General features: G+C 44.9%; 1 protein-coding gene across 2 annotated transcripts; it reads left to right on the forward strand.

The window, feature by feature from the left end:
- The first annotated feature begins 7,511 nt into the window (after positions 1 to 7,511).
- On the forward strand, positions 7,512 to 22,257 carry LOC105472392 (ankyrin repeat domain 40). 2 transcript variants are annotated; one of them, XM_011725594.2, is made up of 5 exons: positions 7,512 to 7,681; positions 14,439 to 14,587; positions 15,279 to 15,764; positions 18,334 to 18,515; positions 19,337 to 22,257. In XM_011725594.2, exons 1-5 carry the CDS (start codon positions 7,548 to 7,550, stop codon positions 19,481 to 19,483), a joined length of 1,098 nt encoding a protein of 365 aa, XP_011723896.2. In that variant the 5' UTR covers positions 7,512 to 7,547; the 3' UTR covers positions 19,484 to 22,257. The 2 variants fall into 2 exon arrangements, with proteins under 2 accessions (XP_011723896.2, XP_070939060.1); XM_071082959.1 differs by lacking the exon at positions 7,512 to 7,681 and adding an exon at positions 12,864 to 13,548.
- The last annotated feature ends 1,207 nt before the right edge of the window (positions 22,258 to 23,464 follow it).

Raw genomic sequence — 23,464 nt, forward strand, 5'->3', positions numbered from 1 at the left:
GATCAGGAGTTTGAGACCAGCCTGGTCAACATAGTGAAACCCACCTCTACTCAATATACAAAAAATTAGCCGGGTGTGATGGCAGGTGCCTATTCTCCCAGCTACTTGGGGGGCTGAGGCGGGAGAATTGCTTGAACCCGGGAGGTGGAAGTTGCAGTGAGCTGAGACCACACCATTGCACTATAGCCTGGGTGACAGAGTAAGACTCCATCTCAAAAAAAAAAGAAAAAGAAAATGTTATGGGCTAAATTGTGTTCCTGTCACCTCCAAACTCATATGTTGAGGCCTAATTCCTGGAACCTCAGAATGTGACTGTATTGGGAGATCATGCATTTGAAGATGACAATTAAGTTAAAACAAGGCTGTTAGGTTGGGCCATAATCCTATCAGACTGGTGTCCTTATACCAGGAAATTTGGACACACACACATGCACCAGGGATACACTTGCACAGAGAAAAAGCTATGTGAGGACATGGTAAGAAGGTGGTCATTTACAAGCCAAAGACAGAGGCTTCCAAATAAACCAAACCTGCCAACACCCAGATTGTAAACTCATAGACTCCAGAAAATAAAAATCTCTTTTGTTTAAGCATCTAGTCTGTGGTATTTTTGTTATGATAGCCCTATAAGCTAATATAGAAAGGAAGCTGCAGTTACTACAGGTCTTCTGACTGCTTCCCAGCCTCCCAGCCTCCAGTGTGGGCCCCTTGACCCCATCCTCCATCTATCTTGCTGCCCCAGTTACCTTTCTTTTTTTTTGAGACGGAGTCTCGCTCTGTTGCCCAGGCAGGAGTACAGTGGCACGATCTCAGCTCACTGCAACCTCTGCCTTCCAGGTTAAAGCAATTCTCCTGCCTCACCCTCCTGAGTAGCTGGGACTACAGGCTCACACTGCCATGCTCAGCTGTTTTTTGTTTTTGTTTTTGTTTTTATATTTTAGTGGAGACGGGGTTTTGCCATGTTGCCCAGGCTGCTCTCGAACTCCTGAGGTCAGGCAATCCACCCACCTCGGCCTCCCAAAGTGCAGGGATTGCAGGCATGAGACACCACGCCCGGCCATCAGTCACCTTTCCAAATGTAAATCTAGTTGTGTCTCACCCCTGCTCAAAAGCCTCCAACAGGCCAGGTGCAGCGGCTCACACCTCAGCACTTTGGGAGGCCGAGGCTGATAGATTGCTTGAGCTCAAGAGCTTGAGACCAGCCAGCCTGGGCGTGGTGGCACGCGCCTCTAGTCCCAGCTACTTAGGAGGCTGAGGTGGGAGGATTGCTGGAGTCCCAGGAGGCAGAGGCTGCAGTGAGCCAAGATGGAACCACTGCATTCCAGCCTGGGTGACAGAGTGAGACCCTGTCTCAAAGCAAAACAAAACAAAAATGCCTCCAACCTTGGAAGCGATGACTCCCCATCATCTCCACTCTAAGGTTCAACCACCACAAGGTGGTCCATGCTCTGACCTGCTTCTCCAACTTCATCTGCTACTGCCTCCAGTACTTGGAAGACCCTTGCTTCCTGCATTTCACCATCTACGTTGCTCCAGGCATGGAAAGCTCTTCCACTCCAGCAGCAAGCAACACCTACTCATCTTTCTCTCAGAGACAGGGTCTCACTCCTGCCTCAGCCTCCTGAGCAGCCGGGGTTACAGATATGAGCCCTTATTCATCTTTCAGCTCACAGCCCCAGTTTCAGCAGCTCCACAATGCCACCCTGGACCCTGGCCCTCCACCTGCTACACACTGATCACTTTCTTCTTTGTGCCATCATTTTACCTGAAGCATCTTTGCACATTTTTGGGTTTGTCACACAATATTGCAAATATCAATTTCTTCCCTTAGAATGAAAGGTTTTGTTGTTGTTGTTTGTTTGTATTTGTTTTTTAGGTCAGGTGCCAGCCTGGGTGACAGAACAAGACCCTGTCTCAAAAAAAAAAAAAAAAAAGGCAGGACCTTTCGGGTGTGATTAGGTCATGAAGGCAGAGACCTCAGGAATGGGATTAGTGCCATCCATAAATGAGGTCCGAGAGAGCTCCTTTGCCCCTTCTGCTATGCCATGTGAGGAAAAAATGAGAAACTGGCAGTCTGCAACCCAGAAGAGGGCCCTCGACAGAACCTGACCATGCTGGTACCATGATCTTGGAATTTCAGCTTCCAGAATTGTGAGAAAAAATTTTCAGTTGCTTATAAGTCACCCAGGTTGTGGTATTTTGTTATAGCACCCCAAATGGACTAAGAAAGTCTGGTGGCTGCCTGTATCACTTCACTGCACCTTTCTTCTTCAATGGCACCAGCAAGATTGTGATGGTTAAACCCATTTTATATGTTTCAGCCCTTTCTTTCTTGCCCTTTCTGCAGCATTTGACCCTGTGGATCACTCCCTTGTCTCCAAACCCTCCCACTACTTTGCTTTTCCTCCTGCTAGTCTATTAATAGCTGCTCCTCTTTAGTCTCATTTCAGAATTTCTTCTCTTCTGTCCATCATTAAAATGTTGACTATAGATGCTCCTCATCTTACAAAGGGGTTAGATCCCAATACGTCCATCATAGGTTGAAAATGCATTTAATGCACCTAGCCTACAGATACAGTTTGGCTCTGTGTCTCCACCCAAATCTCATCTCAAATTGTAATTTCTATGTGTCCAGGGAGGAACCTGATAGGAGGTGATTGGATAATGGGGGCAGCTCCCCCATGCTGTTCTCGTGATAGTGAGTGAGTTCTCAGGACATCTGATGGTTTAAAAGCGTGGCACTTCCCCTTCGCTCTGTCGCTTTCTCTCCTGCCACCTTGTGAAGGTGTATGGCACCTTGTGCCATAATTGTAAGTTTCCTGAGGCCTCCCCAGCCATGTGGAACTGTAAGCCAATTAAACCTCCTCACTTTATAAATTACCCAGTCTCGGGTAGTTCTTTTTTTTTTTTTTTTAAACAAAGTCTTGCTCTGTCACCCAGGTTGGAGTGCAGTGGCACAATCTAGGCTCACTACAACCTCTGCCTCCCAGGTTCAAGTGATTCTTGTGCCTCAGCCTCCTGAGTAGCTGGGATTATGGGCTTGCGCCACCACACCTGCCTAATTTTTGTATTTTTTAGTAGAGACAGGGTTTCTCCATGTTGGCCAGGCTGGTCTCGAACTTCTGGCCTCAAGTGATCCACCTGCCTTGGCTTCCCAAACTGCTGGGATTATAGGCATGAGCCACTGTGCTCGGCCTTCGATAGTTCTTGATAGCAGTGTGAAAACAGACTAATATACCTACCAAACATCATAACTTAGCCTAGCCTTAAGTGTGCTGAGAACACTTACATTAGCCTACAGTTGGGCAAAATCATCTAACACAAAACCTATTTTATAATAATGTGTTGAATATCTCATGTAATTTATTAAATACTGTACTGAAAATGAAAAACAGAATAATTGGTTACACGAAGTAAGGTTTCTACATACTTTTGCACTTTTGTGTATCACTTTTGCACTGTTGTAAAGTAAAAGAATCCTAACTGCAACCATCATAAGTTGGGAATCATCTGTATTCTTCCGTCTTTGGCTGTCTTCTTTTTAAAAATTATTTATTTACATACTTATTTTAAGACAGGATCTCACTGTCAGGGTTTCACTGTGTTGTCCAGGCTAGTCTGGAACTCCTGGGCTCAAAGGATCCTCCTGTCTCAGCATCCTGAGTAGCTGGGATAACAGGAACAAACCACCATTCCTGGCTGTCTTTAGCAGTCTTTTTTTTTTTTTTTTTTTTGAGACAGTCTTACTCTGTTGCCTAGACTGGAGTGCAGTGGCACGATCTTGCCTCACTGCAACCTCCACCTCCCAGATTCAAGTGATTCTCCTGCCTCAGCCTCCTGAGTAGCTGGGAATACAGGCGTGCACCACCACACCCGGCTTTCTGTATTTTCAGTAGAGACAGGGTTTCGCTGTGTTGGCCAGACTGGTCTTGCACTCCTGACCTCAGATGATCCACCCTCCTCCGCCTCCCAAAGTGCTGGGATTATAGGTGTGAGCCACCACGCCCGGCAGCAGTCTTCTCTCAGCACTCACACAGACTCCCTTGGGGCTATCTCTTCTATTCCCATGACTTCAGTTAGCACCCTTTGCTGACTGCCAAAATACAAATCACCAGCCCAGATCGCCTTCCTAAATGCAATACCCATTCACGTAACTGTTTACTGGTTTACTGAACATTTAAATGAAAATCAGAAGAGAAAGCACAGGCTCAGAAATTGAACTTGAGTTCAAAGCCTTGCTCCATCACAAACTACCATGTATAGCATTGGGCAAGTTTGTTTGTTTGTTTGTTTTTGAGAAGGAGTCTCACTCTGTTGCCCAGGCTGGAGTGCAATGGCATGATCTCGGCTCACTGAAACTTCCGCCTCCTGGGTTCAAGCGATTCCCCTGCCTCAGCCTCCTGAGTAGCTGAGATTACAGGCACCTGCCACCAGGCCCAGCTAATTTTTGTATTTTTAGTAGAGACGGGATTTCGTCATGTTGGCCACGCTGGTCTCAAACTCCTGACCTCAGGTGATCTGCCCGCCTCAGCCTCCCAAAATGCTGTGATTACAGGTGTGAGCCACTGCACCTGGCCAGCATTGGGGCAAGTTAATTACCTCGCTAAGCCTCAGATAATAACAATGGTCCTGTTTTACAGAGGGGTTGTTGTGAGGATTAAATGAGATAATCCACGTACAGCAGTTCCTGCAGTGCCTGGCAATGAGTTGATAGTAGCAGATAGTAAAGAGTAGTAGTAATTAAAAGGTCCTCGGAAAGCTCAAGTCAGCAGATTCAAAAGTGAATTCATGACCAAACCTCAAACCTTCTCAACATCCTTTGTCTCAAATCTCAATAAATCACACCACCATCTAATCAGCCAGAAACCCGAACATTATCCTTGTTTCTTGACCACCAGTGCCCTCCCACTCTGCCAGGTTAAGTTTCCCTAACGTAAACCTTGTTGTAACCCACCTATGATCCAATGAATGTTTAAGATGTCTAGGCTTTGCACATATCCATTCATTCAATCCATACAACAATCCTGCAAGGTGGGTGCTACTATTATTCCTATTTCGCAGGTGCAGAATTTGAGGCACGGGAAAGTTGAGTAACTCATCCAAGATTATATGAGTGGCAAAGCTGGCATACAAACCCAGGCAGTCTGGCGTCTATCTCCATGCTCACTACCATTATGCTACGTTGTTTCTATTGTAATGCATAGCACATTCTATTGTTCGCCTTGTCTCCCCTAATAAACTTTTCTTCCAAGTCAAGGACTCTGATTCATTTGCAGCAGCATCCTCAGTGACTAGAACAGTGCCTGGCAAACAGTACATGCTTAATACAGTTCAGTGAATTAGGTAGTTCCCTAGAGACAAGACAGAGATAAATGGACGTAGTAATAGAACAGCCAGCAGGTTACATTCAGTTATATCCAGAATCAGAAGTTTTGTTTGTGGATAAAAAAAAAATTTTTTTTATCTGAAGATAATAAACAGAAGACTGAACTCAGAGTAAGTAGAGGTTGAGTTTAAGAAGATCTACTAATATTCATGGATACAGCAGTTGTGTAGGGTACATGCTATAATCCTTTTAAGGAAGGGACATTTGACAAACTCTCATAAAGAGAACTCATAGTCTTCGGGGTGCAGTCATGAACAATTTTTTAAACTGCATTAATAAGAAACAACAACAAAAACAACCAAAAAAAAAAAAAAAAAAAAAACAGTCCAGGCGCGGTGGCTCATACCTGTAATTCCAGCACTTTGGGAGGCCAAGGCTGATGGATCACATGAGGTCAGGAGCTCGAGACCAGTCTGGCCAACATGGTGAAACCCCATCTCTATTAAAAATACAAAAATTAGCCAAGCATGGTAGCAAAGGCCTGTAATCCCAGCTGCTCGGGAGTCTGAGGCAGGAGAATCGCCTGAACCTGGACGTAGAGGTTGCGGTGAGCCGAGATCGCGCCACTGTACTCCAGCCTGGGCAACAGAGTGAGACTCTGTCTCAGAAACAAACAAACAAACAAAAACAACACGCCACTACCTACTCCCATGTCACTCAAATTGTGTTGAGGACTCCATTCTAGTGCCATACACATCACTTTCAGATGGAGTATCATGCTGGACGTGAGAATTAAAATTTAAGTTGGGGGAACAAATGAAAATGTAAGCTCAAGCAGGGTTACAATTTGCCGTGGGGGTCAATTTCAGTGTGCAGTCAGTTTATATTCAGCACCACCTGGTGTGCACTGCATACTGTGTAAATTACTGTATCATACTAAACAAACAGACATTGGTTTTTCTTAAACTGTAGCAGGAAAAATGCTTGCTGTGCAGATCCTAGCAGTCCCAAGAGACGGAAATGAAAACTCCATGCCTAAATTTATCCCTTCCTATTTCATCTCTCCCTGTTCAGGCCTTCCTGCCTTCCTCCCCAGGGCTATTTCCTTAATCCTGACCCCATCTGCAAAGTTCCATCCTGTGCCACATCAGAGGATCTCTTTGGGGCACCTGGGCTCAGCAAAACAATATTTCCTTTTTCTCCCACTGGGTATAAAACAGTGCCAACTGAGGCTCTGAGCCTCATTAGATAGATTGGGCAAGATGTCAAGCAAAATGCTGTTTACATGTACACCACAGCTCTTCCCAGAGCACTTGGAATCAGGACCAGGACACCTCCAAAGCCTCTTAAATGTTTTTCCTTTCTTTTCTCCTTATATGGCCTTCATGAAGAGTAACTAATTACAATCTGTAAGCAGTAATTACAGTTCATAAACTGTGAGCACAATATAAATATTTTTCCTGAAAGCCAGGTTAGAAGAAATCCTGTCTAAAATGAGATGTAAAACAACAACAGTTGAATTAAATATTCTAACTGAATTGTCCCCAAGCACTGTCAAAAAGAAGAGTGTAATCTATCTCTAATAATGGGCGTATTATAGTAGGATCGTTTTCAGCCCATTTCCCCATCCTGCTGGGCAAGATACGGAAAAGGAGCCAACCAAACAGGGAGAAAATAAACAACAAAAAACCCCCAAATCCCAACAAAAAGAACCCACCAATTATTTTGGATGCCTGGTAAACAGCCTGCACCAGAGGATAAGGCTTTTCTGGCTCTCAACTATGCTTTTTTCTCTTTTCATGTGCCTTGTCCTCCTCCCTTGAAACTGCGGGGTGGGGAGGTCTAAAAATAGTCAATGAATCATGGCAGATAATATTGTGCAGTAGTTACATAAACAGCCAGCCTGGGCGCCGGAGCCCTGGGTCGGAACGGAAAATATCTGGGTCAGGGTTGTCACACTGAATAGGGTCCCCCGGAGCTGGCCTTCGGGAGGCGCGGCCGGGGAGGAGGCCTGGGCCTGCGGGCCGGGAGGTGCAGGGGCGGCCTGCGGGAGGGAGCGGAAGTCCCGGGACGGGCGCGGGCAGCGGCGCGAACAGGGCGGGCGAGCTCCACGCTCCCTCCCCATGGCCGGGAGTGGGCCGCGGCGACGGCGGCGGCGCTGACAGGCCCCAGGCGGGGCGGGGCAGGCGGGCCTGGGCGGGGGCCTGGGGCTGAGGGGAAGATGAACGCCCTCCTAGAGCAGAAGGAGCAGCAGGAGAGGCTGCGGGAGGCCGCGGCCTTAGGGGACATTCGGGAGGTGCAGAAACTGGTGGAGAGCGGGGTGGATGTGAACTCCCAAAATGAGGTCAACGGCTGGTAAGTGGGGAGCGGGGGAGGCCTAGGGTCAGGGCAGCCGGTCCGAGGCGTGGGGCAGTCAGTCGTGACCTGGGCCCAGCGCTGTCCCCGGACGCCGGGGCTACGGCGAGGCCTGCCACCTCGGGCCTCCGAGATTGTGCCCTCTTGAGGCCAGCCCTGGCCCCCATGCCTCGTGCGGTCAGGAGCGCGTCCTGCCCAAATCCAGGCCCACGTGGTCCACTCGGGGCAGCGCCCGCTGGGACTCTGGTGCCCTACACCCTTCCCCCGCGCCCCCGGCTCACTTGGTCAGAGCGGTGCTGGAGGCTGTGATTCTCAGCGACTAAGCGTTGGAGCTCACCCCAATTCGAGTGTTGAGTTAATTTGCCGTAGGTGCTTCTGGAGAACACATCTTGCAGAGCTAAAAGCATAAGCAACTGATCAAATACGAATTTTATAAACTAGCACGATTTCCTTAGCCAAGACCAGGGAAAAAAAAAAAAAAAACAAACACACATTTGCATCACCATTCTGCTTCTCTTTTGTTTCACTGCAACCGAATTGCAGCTGCTGCCTACAGTTGCCTGTTTGAGGGAAGACTCCATTTGTTTATCCTATCCAGTGTTTTCTTTCTTTTTCTTTTTCTTTCTTTATTTTCTTTCTTTTTTTTTTTTTTTTTTTTTTTTTTGAGACAGGACTTGCCCTGTCGCCCAGGTTGGAGTGCAAGGGCACGGTCTCGGCTCACTGCAACTTCTACCTCCCCTGCTCAGGTGACACTTCTGCCACAGCCTCCCAAGTAGCTGGGAATATAGGCGGGCGCCACCACACCTGGCAAATTTTTGTGTGTGTGTGTGGTATTTTTAGTAGAGGTGGGGCCAGGTTGGTCTCAAACTCCAGGCCTCAAGTGATCCACCTGCCTCGGCCTCCCAAAGTGCTGGGATTACACATGTGAGCCTACCGTACCCGGCCTGTTTTCTTATTACAATTTCAAATACAGAATGTCATCCAAGACTTTAGATGTCTGCCTGCAGATTGAATTCTTCCCAATTAAATAAGGAGTCTTATCTTAAGATGTTGCTGGTGGTCAAAACAAGTTACTGAATGTGGCATTATTCCGCCCTCTGTATTTAAAATTTAAAATTTTGATTCAGGTAATGCTTAGCCAGACTATTTTGCTAGCTTAGAGTTGAAGTGAGTTGCACTTTGGGAGGCTGAGGTGGGCAGATGAGGAGGTCAGGAGATCAAGACCATCCGGCCAACATGGTGAAACCCCATCTCTACTAAAAGTACAGAAATTAGCTGGGCATGGTGGTGTGCGCCTGTAGTCTCAGCTACTTGGGAGGCTGAGGCAGGAGAATCACTTGAACCTGGGAGATGGAGGTTGCAGTGAGCTGAGATTGCACCACTGTACTCCAGCCTGGGCGACAGAGTAAGACTCCACCTCAACAACAACAAAAAAAAGTGAGTTTACATTTTTTTTTTTTTAAGTGGAATCATCCATACTGGAACTGAAAGGGGTAATGGAGAGAGGATCAACCCCAGAGAATAACTTGCCTTAGGCCACATAACTATTAATATGATAGTACCAGAACCGTGGTTTCCAGACTGCCTCAAAAGTCTGTCTACCTGGGCCTGGCGCGGTGGCTCACGCCGGTAATCCCAGCACTTTGGGAGGCCGAGGTGGGCAGATCACGAGGTCAGGAGTTCAAGACCATTCTGGCCAACATGGTGAAACCCCGTCTCTACTAAAACTACAAAAATTATCTGTGGGTGGCGGCACGTGCCTGTAATCCCAGCTACTTGGGATGCTTCGGCAGGAGAATCACTTGAACCAGGGAGTCGGAGGTTGCAGTGAGCCAAGATCACACACCTGCACTCCAGCCTGGCGACAGAACGACACTTTGTCTCAAAAAAAAAAAAAAAAAAAAAAAAAAAGTCTGTCTACCTGGCAGGACCTGGTGGCTCACGCCTATAATCCCAGCACTTTGGGAGGCCAAGGCAGGAGGATCACTGGAGCCCGTAAGTTTGAGACCAGCCTGGGCAACATAGCAAGACCCCAGTCTCAAAAAAAAAAATTGTCTACCTAATTTCCCTAAAGAAAGCAACCTGGATAGCTGACCAGAAAGCCAGGAAACAGAGGATACTACCTTTTTGTTCTGTTTTGTTTACAGGTGTTTGCAAACTTGCTGTTGTGTATGTATCTTTTCTGAGCATTGCTCTGGTTCAAAGCTGTGAATTACCGTTTTGGCACTGGGAGGCGGTGTTGTGTAGAAGGAGCCTGGTCTTTCCTGCAGGGACTTCTCCATTCCTGCCTAGATGGGACTTTGCCCATTGCTTCATTTTCTACTTGTTCCGGAAGAGTATTATGAGCCCTTAATGAGATGAAGCATAAAATAAATAGATAACATTTATCTCGGCTCACTGCAAGCTCCTCCTCCTGGGTTCATGCCATTCTCCTGCCTCAGCCTCCCAAGTAGCTGGGACTACAGGCATCTGCCACCACGCCCTGCTAATTTTTTGTATTTTTAGTAGAGATGGGTTTTCACCCTGTTAGGCAGGATGTTCTCCATCTCCTGACCTTGTGATCAGCCCGCCTCAGCCTGCCAAAGTGCTGGGATTACAGGCGTGAGCCCCTGCACCTGGCCAGCACAGATGGGGTTCTAAGTGTTTTACGTGTGTTAGCTTGTTCACCACTACCTGGGGACATAGTTACTGTTCTCTCCATTTACAGATGAAGAAACTGAGGCCCAGAAAGAGTAAGTCATTTCCTCACTTTGCGCAGTGCCCCTTCCCAAGGTCATGGGATTGACAGTAACTAGTGGAGCCAGAAAACGAACCGGGTATCTGATTCCAGACCTACCCTCCTAAACACAATGTCTGCCCCATAGTAGGTGTTTAGTAAAGTGAAGCTGAGGTAGCCTGAAGAGGCTTCTTATAGGTTTTGTGTGTGTGTGTTTTTTTTTTGAGATGGAGTTTCACTCTTGTCACCCAGGCTGGAGTGCAATGCGTGATTTTGGCTCACTGCACCCTCCGCCTCCCGGGTTCAAGCGATTCTCCTGCCTCATCCTCCCGAGTAACTGGGATTACAGGTGTGTGCCACCACGCCTGGCTAATTTTTTGTATTTTTAGTGGAAATGGGGTTTCACCATGTTAGCCAAGCTGGTCTCGAACTCCTGACCTCAGGTGATCCGCCCGCCTTGGCTTCCCAAAGTGCTGGGATTATAGGCGTGAGCCACCGCGCCCGTCCTTTTGTAGATTTAATTGGAGGAATTGTCTAATAGGCCTGTCAAATTCAACATATCCAAGATTGAATTCCAAGTCTCGCCTCATCCCTCTACCACCTCAAGCCTGCTCCTCTGAGTCCTCAGCCTCTCAGGGGTGCTCAGGCCAGAACGCTTGGCACCCTGCTTGCCTCCTGCTTGCCTCCTGTCTTTCACAGCTGACATCCAGTCAGCCAATTCTATGAGCTTCACCTTCAGATACAGTCAGAATCTGACTACTTCTCACTAACCCTACTACTACGCCTCTGGTACACCATTGTTTCTCTCACCTGGATTATTGCAATAGCTTCCTAGCTAGTGTCCTTGCTCCTCAGCTTATATTAAACAGTCTTCTTAACTAACACAGTGGTCAGAGGAATCCTGACTTAAAACATAAGTCAGATCATTTCACTCTTCTCAAAAATGGCTCCTGTCTCACTCAGTAAAAGCCTACAGGGTCCTACAATTTCTACTGCCTGTTCCCACATCTTCCCTCCTTACCTCTGTGCTAATCTCATGGGATTTGCCCTTCTGCTTACCTTTTTCCCCTGGCCTCCTTGCTTTCCCTGGAATACCAGATAGTCCTGATTCAAGATCTTTGCGTTTTTTTGTCGTCCCACTCTCTTAAATGCTTTCCCTCTAGATATCACATGGTTTGCTTCCTCACCGCCTTCAGATTTTAGTTTAGATGTCACCTTCTTGGCAAGGCTTTTCCTGGGCCCTCAATTTAAACTTGCACAACCTCTGGCATTCCCTAATGCCTTTCCCTGCTTTACTATTGCTGTCACACTTCATCACCACCTAGCGTACTGCATGCTTTGCTTATTTATTTGCTGATGTCTGTTTCCTCTTCTGTAAAATGGGGGGAATGTTGACAATAGTATTACCTCATGGGTTTAGAGGGTTAAATAAGTTAATACATGTAATGCCTTTAGAACAATGTCCAGCATGTGAAGCGTTATACCTGTGTTAGCTATTGTTGTTATTTTCTTATTATGAAGCAATGTGCTGGGTAATGGAAAATAAGGTTACCCTCAAAAAACGTACTCTCTTGCATTGCCAAGCAGAATGGTGACTGCTTTCAATTCTTAGTTGATCAGTAACCACAATTTCAGCACCAGTGAGTGATGCCCGGTTGATGAATGACACCCAATACCTCAGGTCTGAAATAGTTTCCAACACTAATAAGATATTCTGACTGCAAATATAAAGCTTAAGGAGTTGAAGTTCAAAGATAGAGTAATCTATCAATTAGATTGATCCCTAGTCATTCCCCCACATCAGTTGTAATTCAAGTGTCATGCATACCCCTTGGTTTTAAGGACCAAGGATAATGCTTCATGAAGAACTTGAAAATATTACCTGGCTGCAGGGACTCTGAGTTATGGCTGCCCAGAGCCACACAGCTCTGGACTGTAAATGATGATGACTAAGGCACAGGGCTGTGGGGGCCATGCTATGTTGACTTAACACTGCTTTACATGGGTGGTAGTTTAGCAAGTTGGTTTGTCCCAGAGTCTCTCAGATCCACTGGTAGTAAATTACCTCCTTTACGCTCAAGCTTGCCATGAACAAGTGATCTACTACTAGCAAGTGAGCATTTTATTTCCAAAAGGGAGCATCTTTTTCTCATCATGCTTCATTCATTTTTGAGGGCTCACTTATCATTATAATTGCTCACTTTTTAAGCCTGTGCCACAGACATCCACACACAAACACACTCAAGGCTGCAGTTTGCCCAGAATCAAGGATAGATTAGATCCTTCTACTTCAAGCAAGGTCCACCTTATCCTTAGTTTACTCATTCAGTACATTTTTTTTTTTTTTTTTTTGAGACAGAGTCTTGCTGTGTTGCCCAGGCTGGAGTGCAGTGGCGCAATCTTGGCTCACTGCAGCCTCTGCCTCTTGGGTTCAAGCAATTCTCCTGCCTCAGCCTCCCCAGTAGCTGGGATTACAGACGTGCACCGTCACGCTAATTTTTGGATTTTTAGTAGAGACGGGGTTTCACCCTGTTGGGCAGGCTGGTGTCAAACTCCTGACCTCAAGTAATCTGCCTGCCTTGGCCTCCCTAAGTGCTGGGATTACAGGTGTGAGCCACCGTGCCTGGCCTATTCAGTAAATATTAACTAAGCATGTATATGTGCCAAGCAAACACTTCCTTGCCTTCAGGGAGCTTGATCAAGACTCTTCTCTCCCAAACTTAACAAGACTCTTACTTTTCCCAAATTAGTAATAATTTTGTCATTGCATCATGAAATACACCTTAAAGGAACCTGGATAATCTAATTCTAATGAACCATAATGTAGAATGTCACTCTGAGACATCAGTGGAATTGCTCCCAGCCAGCCAGACATGCTAACTTTCTGTGAGTTACTAATGCTAAGCCCAGGGCAAATCAGCTTTTTCCTAGAACCATATAAACTTTCCAGATAATTATACTTCCCAGGTTAGTGAACTAACCTTCACTATTGAACATTTGTTCCAAGCTTCATTTCTGTATTTGGCTATAAGAGCTCTGAAGATATTTATCTCAGTTCAATTAGAGAGTTGGTGAAAGAAGACGTTTCAAAACACAGGGGCGAGAAGTATTTTCCTTCTGTAATACACATTCAGCTTTGGCACCTAGGGATGTAAGTTGCTCTGAATCTTTCATCTCTGTTAAGATGGAGTTTTGCCTGCATGCTAATTATGTTTCTGTATAGTATGAAAATAGTAGTCCTTCAGAGTGTACAGAATTGCTTCCTCTGTGTACAATATTGAGTGATTAGTTTTACTTAAATGAGTCTGATATGTTAGAAGAGCCTGTTCTTGAAGAATTTTGGTTGTTGATATATATTTTTTAAGTACCTCAGGAATTAAAGTATATGTGCAATGCCTTATGTTTACGCAGATGAGGATATGTTTGTAGCCTTCTGGAGAGAACTAAAGAAGCCAACTTTTTAAAAATGGAAATTTGGAAATCCTTTGTGTGTGTGTTAAGGAAAGAAAAGTAAGAAGGAAAAAGAAAGTGAGCAACTGGGATTCAGACAAGAGTATCTGCTGTCATAATAATAATTTAAGTGACAGAGCAAGCTGCTGATAGGAGATGGTTATTAGCCTGATAATATTGAATCTTCAGGTGGCATATGAAGTGAGTTTCCATAGTCCCTGAAAAGGAATATAGCAATATAAAAATATGTTTCAGAGACTGAGATGATCTAATGAGCGATACTCATAGAGTATACTCCACGTTACCATTGGAGTTCGCCAGCCAGTGAGCTTACCTCCTGGAGGCTATTGAAATTAAAACTCCTAGGTTAAGTTAGTTTTTCTCAGGAACCAGAAATGAGATTTAAAAACAAAATTTAAGCATATTAAATATTTTGATCATCTTCTTTGTGAAAAGTTGAGATTACCAGCCCGGTTACCTGGTTCTAGCTAAACTCTTAACAGGCTTGTGTATACATTATTTACTAATGTTTAGAATGTGAAATCCCAAATCACTTCTCCTCTTTTTCAATCATTCTTTTCTTTGGAACAGGACTTGTTTACACTGGGCATGTAAACGAAACCATGGTCAGGTGGTCTCTTACCTGTTAAAATCAGGAGCTGACAAAGAAATTCTTACCACAAAAGGAGAAATGCCAGTCCAGTTAACATCAAGGAGAGAAATCAGGAAGATTATGGGAGGTGAGTCTGTGTTTGGGGGGAACTTTTGATTTCGTTAGACTCATTGAAGACTTGTGGTATTATTGGCTACATTCTTAATGCTGGTCAAACAACTGTTCTATTTTTTTTCTTTCTTCCTTTTTTTTTTTTTTTTTGAGACAGAGTTTAGCTCTTGTTGCCCAGGCTGGAGTGCAGTGGCATGATGTCGGCTCACCACAACCTCTGCCTCCCAGGTTCAAGTGATTCTCCTGCGTCAGCCTCCCGAGTAGCTAGGATTACAGGCATGTGCCATCACATCCAGCTAATTTTGTATTTTTATTAGTATTTTCACCATGTTGGTCAGGCTGATCTCGAACTCCCGACCTCAGGCGATCCTCCCACCTCGGCCTCCCAAAGTGCTGGGATTGCAGGTGTGAGACACTGCTCCCAGCAACTGTTCTATTTCTAAAAGCAAATTACTATGCCAAGGTAGTAATTCCAGGTTGTTTCTGGGGAGGTCAGCATTGTAAGGTTTTATTTTTTTATTTGTAAAATTTAAGATAATGATGAACATGGTAATCATAAACCTAATGAAATATTCTTTTTTCTTCTGACCTGCAGAGGCAGTAAGCACTGACCAATGTCACATACCAAAAGACACCACTTCCAAAAGACACCTTTTTTTGGTAATTTTGAAAGGACTGTGTAAATGTTCTGTTTTCTTCTTTTTAAGTGGAAGAAGATGATGATGATGATGACAGCCTCCCCCAGCTGAAGAAGGAGTCAGAACTGCCCTTTGTTCCCAACTATTTGGCCAACCCAGCCTTCCCTTTTATCTACACACCCACAGCAGAGGATTCAGCCCCGATGCAGAACGGGGGTCCCTCCACACCCCCTGCATCACCCCCTGCAGATGGCTCACCTCCATTGCTTCCCCCTGGGGAACCTCCCCTGTTAGGGGCCTTTCCCCGGGACCACACCTCTTTGGCACTAGTTCAGAATGGTGATGTGTCGGCCCCCTCTGCCATACTCAGAACACCAGAAAGCACAAAACCAGGTCCTGTTTGTCAGCCACCAGTGAGTCAGAGCCGCTCCCTGTTTTCTTCTGTCCCGTCCAAGCCACCAGTGTCTCTGGAGCCTCAAAATGGGGCATATGCAGGACCAGCGCCAGCATTCCAGCCATTTTTCTTCACTGGAGCATTTCCATTTAATATGCAAGGTAACCCCTCATCAGCAAACAGCCTCTGCAACAGGGGAGTTGGTGTCCCGAGAGGTGGGATTTAATGAGGTATTTTGGGTATAATTACAAACTTACAGGAATGTTACATGACTAGTATAAGGAACTCCCTTTACTCAAATTCACAAATTGTTTACCTTTTGCCCTTTTACCCTGATACCCTTCAGTATTCTTTCCATTATATCTTTCCTAAGAACAAGGATATTCTCTTTTATTTATTTATTTATTTTTGACACGTAGTTTCACCCTGTCACCCAGGCTGGAGTGCAGTGGTGTGATCTTGGCTCACTGCAACCTCCACCTCCCAGGTTCAAGCAATTCTTCTGCCTCAGCCTCCCAAGTAGCTGGGATTACAGGAGCATACCACCACACCTGGCTAATTTTTTTTTTTTTTTTTTTTTTAGTAGAGATGGGGTTTCACCATGTTGGCCAGGCTGGTCTCAAACTCCTGACCTTAAGTGATCCGCCTCCCTCAGCCTCCCAAAGTGCTGTGATTATAGGTGTGAATCACCGCACCCAGCCAGGTATTCTCTTATGTAATTACAGTACAAATGACCAAATTTGAGAAATGTAATCTTGAGGTAATGCTGTTCCGTAATCCATAGTCCATGTTTAAATTTTGTCAATTGTCTCAACCAATGCCTTTTATATTCCATCATCTATTATACGTACTGTCTGTACTATTACAGAAATAGTACTATCTGTACTATTGATACCTATCTGGACTCTCTGTACTCCTCTGCCCCCTGCGCCCTGCCCAGGATCGTATGTTGCCTGTAGTTATCATGTCGTTTTAGTTTCCTTTAATCTGGAATCTTTACCCTTTATCATTTTTGATCTTGATCTTTTTGAAGAGTCCAGGACAATTATTTTTGTGGGATACGATTTTCAATCATTCTTTCTCTACTTATTAGTTGGTATTTTACTGTAAAGAAGGGCTTTCCCTTCTCCTTCATTAATATCAGTATTGACACATATATCTGTATTTTATTCAGTGGGTTATAATCTGTTACTATCAATTTTCAGTTATTCAGGTTATCCCAGATTTGGCCAGTGGGAGCCCCTTCAAGCTGGTTCTTACGTCCCTTGCAGGTGTCTTCATTGTTCTTGGAGCACTGCCTTACTTTCTGGTGCAGCAAGATGTTCCAGGCTCATAGCATAACTTTTCCTCCTCCCACCCCGGAGTCAGTCATTTCTCCAAGAAGCCCTGGTTCTTTTTGGTGGAGAATGGTATTTAGGACACACAGCAAATTTGCCTCCCACTTGGGCCCACCAAGAATGGTATTTAGACACCAGGATGTGGGCACTAGGTGTCCTCATTGCTACAGGTATATCATTTCTTCCAGGCCTGCTGAGAGGACATAGCCAGGAAAGATATCCATATTTCTCTATCAGTGTATATCTTTTTGAGAGTATTAAAAACCACAAGTTCATCCTGATTCTTCCAAATCCAGTCAAATACCATAGGGTACAGCTAGTCTTACTTTTCCTTTTTTCCTAGAAGTAACTCTCTCACTTCCTGTTTTTGAGGAGTTACTACTATAGGTGCTAACAGTGACCTGGGGTGCCACAAGGGGTTCATATACAGGGAACAAAGCAGAACTGCCAAATGTCCAGGGTGCTTGACTTGGGCTGTCTTGGCAGCCAGGTTCAGAATAAAGGAGCAGATTGCTTAGTTCCAAGACCTGTGAATAATAAGACCCCTTCCTCATGAAGGTGCCACATTCACATCAAGTTATACTTTAGCTTTTATTAGTAGCTTGTCATTTGTCTCTTTTACTGTCTTTTTTGCAAGGAGTTTCATATTTTACAAATACCTTTAGGTCCATAATTGTTCAATCTTTTTAGGGTAACTCACATCCTGCCCATGCCTTCTTTCCAACCTTCTTCCCCCTTCCCCTGTTCATGTATAGTTTGATACCCAAACCTGTTCTTAAGACTTTGCCTCCTTAGCTCCAATGGCAGAAGTAAATTATTCTTCTACACAGCTGGAATGGCTGCCCCTGCCTTGCTCTTACTTTGTGAACCATAGCCTAAAAGTATGGACAACAATGCAGGAAACTGCTCCAGCAGAGCCAGAACTGGGCCTGAGCAAACCCTGCTGGTTACACTTGGTTTTCCCACCAAACAGGTCTGTTAATCATGCACAGACCTTTGGCATGATTAAGTGTAACCATCTTCTGGAAAAGATCCTTTTTTTTTTTTTTTTTGAGACGGAGTCTCGCTCTGTCGCCCAGGCTGGAGTGCAGTGGCGCGATCTCGGCTCACTGCAAGCTCCGCCTCCCGGGTTCACGCCATTCTCCTGCCTCAGCCTCCCGAGTAGCTGGGACTACAGGCGCCCACAACTGCGCCCGGCTAATTTTTTGTATTTTTAGTAGAGACGGGGTTTCACCGTGGTCTCGATCTCCTGACCTTGTGATCCGCCCGCCTCGGCCTCCCAAAGTGCTGGGATTACAGGCGTGAGCCACCGCGCCCGGCGGGAAAAGATCTTAAATAACAGGGGCTGTGCTGTGCCAGAACTATTCATTAACATTTCTCCTTTTTTTTCTAGAGCTGGTACTCAAGGTGAGAATTCAGAACCCATCTCTTCGAGAAAATGATTTCATTGAAATTGAACTGGACCGACAGGAGCTCACCTACCAAGAGTTGCTCAGAGTGTGTTGCTGTGAGCTGGGCGTTAATCCAGATCAAGTGGAGAAGATCAGAAAGTTACCCAACACTCTGTTAAGAAAGGTAAGAAAAGTCTGTTAAGCATGAATGGCTGCTTTTTGCATTTGGAAAATACCTAGCTCCCTCCTTCGTTATATGAGTTAGTTGAGGAAATAAACAGAATAGAAAAGGAGCAAAGAATGATTTTCCAAATGTAATCATTTCCTTCTACTAAGTCTATAGAGACACTGGCTTTTTTTTTTTTTTTTTTGGCAAGTCAAGTGAAGCAGTGGAGTGGAGAAGGAACAAAGACGTCTGTAACTGGTGTTTGGCCAGTTACATTCTTACAAACTAGTTGGAAACACCATTGTATTCAGATCAGCCAACAGTGGCATTTTTGGAAGTTGATACCAGAGATAATTTTCTGAATTATCATTCACGTGTTCCTATTTTCGGTTTCTTTAGTGATCTGTAAGGATTAACTTAGTACACTACTAGATGTGCCTTCTGTTTTACAAGTGAAGAACCAAGTTCAGTTACAGAGCCAATCCACATAGATGCATGTGTGGTCCTTCGTACATCTCTGGGTTTTTGAACATCAGGTTTCTGGCTTCTCAGGGCACCCGGAAAACTGATCTGTGCATTGCCTCTCCCTTTGCATAGCCTCTCCCTTCGCAGTGTGTGCTCATGCTGTCGCAGCTGCTGAGCTGTTTTTAAGGGCTTCCACTTTGCAACCCAATCAGCCTGGGGCCTTAGTTGCACTATCACTGACTTAGCCTGCCACAGGGATTTTTTTTTTTTCTTCCAAGTTTTGAAATGAGACAAGATACTGGTATCAATACAGTGCACCAAACATATGGAGACAAGTGGCTCCTGTTAATTTGTTTAATGTATGTTTGTTTTAGGACAAGGATGTTGCTCGACTCCAAGATTTCCAGGAGCTGGAACTGGTTCTGATGATAAGTGAAAATAATTTTCTGTTCAGAAATGCTGCATCCACACTGACTGAAAGGCCTTGTTATAACAGGAGAGCTTCAAAACTGACTTACTAATGCAGCAGGGACTTTTATCACTGAGTATTATGACAGTGTGCGTCACCTCTGGGCCAAGGACAAGCCATTGATCTAAATGCCTCGGATGCCCGGGAGGGCCTCTGGTGCCACTGCGTAGTATATAATAACATCATTCTGCCAAGGTAGGAAGCCCCTGACCCCCAAGCAGCGGTGCCACTCTTCCAAGCCTCTTGGTGCACAATAAACCTATTGCTTGAAGCTTTGAACAGCTGAGAAGTGGTCTGGAGAGGCAGAAGCTGAAGGTTCTATATCCAGTGTGTTTTACGTTCAGAATGTAAGAGAGTTGTCTAAGCAGAAGCTGAGGGAGAGCGGAGCCTATTTCTAGCCACTCCTGTTGACAGTGCACCTGAAGGGCCAGGATGTGTTTTTCTTGGTGTTGCATGCTCACAACTCTCCTGACATTGGGAACTTATGAGGGAGGAAGACTGGGGAAAGCACAGATACTGGACAGATGGATTCTAGTGTGACTTGTGACTGTGAGGTTTCCTATAACATATTTATAAATGTTACTCAGGTTAAAAGTATTTAAGAATACAGTTACCTAATTGTAAATATGCTGTTAACCAAAAGAGCTTTCCCTCCCTCACTTTTTCCTTTGTAAACACTCATGACTGCTTCTCTGTTTCTCGAGTCATCTCTGCATTAACTCCCCTTTGTGGTCACTAGAGGGCTCTCTGATGCCTTCTAAAAGAGCAACTGCTTTTTTACAATGCCTCCCACCCCCACCCCTCCCATAGAGACAGGGTCTCACTATGTGGCCCAGGCTGGTCTCAAACTTCTGGCCTCAAGTGATCCTCCCGTCCTTGGCCTCCCAAAGTGCTGGGATTACAGGTGTGAGCCACTGCACCCAGCCCACTTTTTTTACTCTGAAGTGATTCCAGTCATCTGTGTGTGTAACTGCATCCTATGAGAAGAGCACAAATATTGCTGTTCCATGTTCTCCACTTTCATTTTCCACTACAAATGAAAAGCAATTTTTGAGACTGAATCTGTTGCTATTTTAAAGGTTATTGTGGGAAACTGAGCTAAAGGAGTTAGCATCTTTATTTTTGTATCAAAGATAAAGGTTATTTTGAAACTATTAGGATTTTTACACAATTCTGAAATCTGTTGCTTTTGTAAACAAATTGTTTGATCTTAGTGATCCCCTTACTACTACCACCAATTCACTTCACAAAGTCAGTTATGAGTTGACCAGACTTTGTTCTGAAAAACAGAAACAAAACACCTGATTAAACTCTTGAGTATGGCATAGGAATTTTTTAAAAGAATGCATTCAAGGATTCTTTTCCTTTCCTTCAGTGTCATTAATGTTAAAAGAGCAGCCACTGTTTTGTTGAAACAAACAGCTAAACTTCAGAAATAAGAACTAGCACACTTAGACAAACAGGAGAGCAGGGGTTTGAAGCCAGCTGTGGAAGAGCATCCCTGCTGTCTTAAGAAGCTTTTTCCCCATAGTGCCTATAGTTTCCAAAGAAACTCAACTTCCTAACTGTGTTAACTTAATTTTATTAGAACACTACAGTTGAGTGAGAACGTGCAGAAGATGTCAACGGAAGAGAATGTTGTGCTAAGATAATGGCCTCCTGCTGCTGCCTAAATGCTGAAATGAGGTTGAGATGTTTTTCAAGGCTAACTTCACGGAATCACTCTGTTTAGTGACTTAATTGTATCCCACCAATTACTGCTGGTGACTTACTCACCCTTGTACAGTGTTTGCATAGCAGAGTGAAGTTTACTTATTACCCTCTTTCTCTTCAGTGCTTTAAAGAAGAAACCTTCCTTGTGTGTGTTTTTTTTTGTTTTTTGTTTTTTGTTTTTTTGAGACGGAATCTCGCTTTGTTGCCCAGGCTGAAGTGCAGTGGCATAATCTCAGCTCATTAAAACCTCCGCCTCCCGGGTTCAAGCGATTCTCCTGCCTGAGCCTCCCAAGTAGCTGGGATTGCAAGCATGTGCCACCATGCCTGGCTAATTTCTGTATTTTAGTAGAGACAAGGTTTCACCATGTTGGCCAGGCCAGTCTCGAACTCCTGGCCTCAAGTGATCCACCTGCCTTGGCCTCCCAAAGTGCTCTGATTACAGGTGTGAGCCAGGGCGCCCAGCCCCTCCCTTGTGTTTCAACCAATCGGAAGTGAATTTAACTAGATGTAGTAACCTTTTTTTCCTTTGCTTCTAAAAAAGTTACAGTTTACTGATAAAGTTAAGTCTGGTTCTATCCTAGATGAAATAAATTCAATATTAATTCATGTCTAAGTTACTTGGGTTAAAACACTTTCAGCCACCCAGATTAATTAAAGTGGAGCAGTGAAGGCCCCTGGCTGGGAGATGGCCTCCAGAGGAGCAGCTGCAGGGCATGTTCTAGGCTTAGCGACAGAGGCAAGCAAGGGACTGGTGTCTCCGGTGAGAGGTGGGTTTGATGTGTCTCTGCCCTATGCTGGTCTCTCTTCTCCTTTATAAAATCCTCTGTGGTCAACTGACTCCTGCGTATCGCAGTAGAATAAGACTGCACAGTTGCTGGTAGGTGAGTTTAAAGTCTTAATCTATGCATTCAGAGAAATATTTTTATATGCTTTGTGTAATTTATAACAAGGATTTTTTTTTTAGCTTTGTTAACTGTGAATTCACCCCTCCTCCTCCACTGCATATTTAAAGCATGTGTTCACAGTGTGTAAACATTCACTGAAGATTTTTTCTTTGTGCATTGCTGACTGTTCAAACATAACAAGTATTATTAAAATTAAATATTAATTGACCGACCTATACGCCTTCGTTTTGGCTTCCTAAACAGCACTATAGTTCTAATCATAGGGGGTTCAAATTGTTGGACAGTCCCAGAGACCAGGCACTCTGGAGGAAGATTAGAAGGGCCCTCTCTCCACCTGAGCCTCCTCCACATCCCGCTCATACATCCCGTTCATACCCTGTCAGTAGCACCTGGGGACGGATATTTTGTGCGGTGTCTTTCCTTCCAGTTCACAGCAGTCGGCTTCATTTCCCTGGAGTAGCTGAGCCAGTTAGATGGAGGTCATCCCCTATTAACCACATTTTTTGATTATCCTATTTACTTTACCCAACTGGGCCTCTCCTTTGGGTTGTCAGCACCTGTCAGGGCCTCAATGAGCTCAGAAGCAAATCCCAAGACAGGAGAGGAAACACAGCCTTACGCTTCCAGATCTTTAGCTGAGAATGATGCTGAATGAGTCTGCTTTTCTGTTGGTTCAGGCCAGCTAGCACCTCACAAAGCAGACGTCAAGCCAAATTGGCCTAATAAATCAGAGAGCAGAGCAGAGACCTTTTCTTAGCACCACGGAGAGGCAGAATAATTTGGGCATTTGTGCTTTCATACTTGCTTTATCACAGGGATGGAAGTCATCTTCCATATACTCATAAACATCCTGGGCAGAAACAGCCTGCCAAAAAAATGCGATTAACCTTTAACAAATAGTCCTGCAGTACAAGCTGACCCAGAGCATATAGAAAAAACCAATCAGAGGATCCACCTCCATCTGTATCTACTGCAAACCATTTAGGGTTGGGGAGAAAACCACCATCACCCACACCCACTCACATCCTACCAAGACAAAGTTAGGGGAAATGAGAGCGAGACAGGAGACCAGAACACTTAGGAACAAGGAGAAGAGATCCATTCCAAATAGAAGGCCTGTGCCAGGCGGACTCTGACCTGCAGAAAAGGAACTCTTTGTTGGCTTGCTCAAGAAAACAAATTTAATTCACCCCTCACATCTTGTCTGCCAACCTGGGACTGTGGGTGGCTTCTCTCTGGGCAGGAGGTGGCCTCTCAGCTTCTTTGTGCTCACACATTCAGCTTTGGCTGGACTGAGGAAAATGAATGACTTGGAGGCCTCACTGGTTATAGGAACTGTCTGGAACAGACTTCAAAATAAGCAAGGAAGTAAAGCATCATGTACTTCTTAGTCCCTAGAGAAACAGGCGTAGAGG

The sequence above is a fragment of the Macaca nemestrina genome, chromosome 17 (assembly GCF_043159975.1).
Source record: "Macaca nemestrina isolate mMacNem1 chromosome 17, mMacNem.hap1, whole genome shotgun sequence".
Lineage (NCBI taxonomy): Eukaryota > Metazoa > Chordata > Mammalia > Primates > Cercopithecidae > Macaca > Macaca nemestrina.

Excerpts from the sequence above, each read along its gene's own strand:
- LOC105472392 (XM_011725594.2), top strand. The coding sequence starts at position 7,548 with ATGAACGCCCTCCTAGAGCAGAAGGAGCAGCAGGAGAGGCTGCGGGAG. Across the intron at positions 14,588-15,278 it reads AATCAGGAAGATTATGGGAG|TGGAAGAAGATGATGATGAT; the intron begins GTGAGTCTGTGT and ends CTTCTTTTTAAG. Across the intron at positions 15,765-18,333 it reads ATTTCCATTTAATATGCAAG|AGCTGGTACTCAAGGTGAGA; the intron begins GTAACCCCTCAT and ends TTTTTTTTCTAG.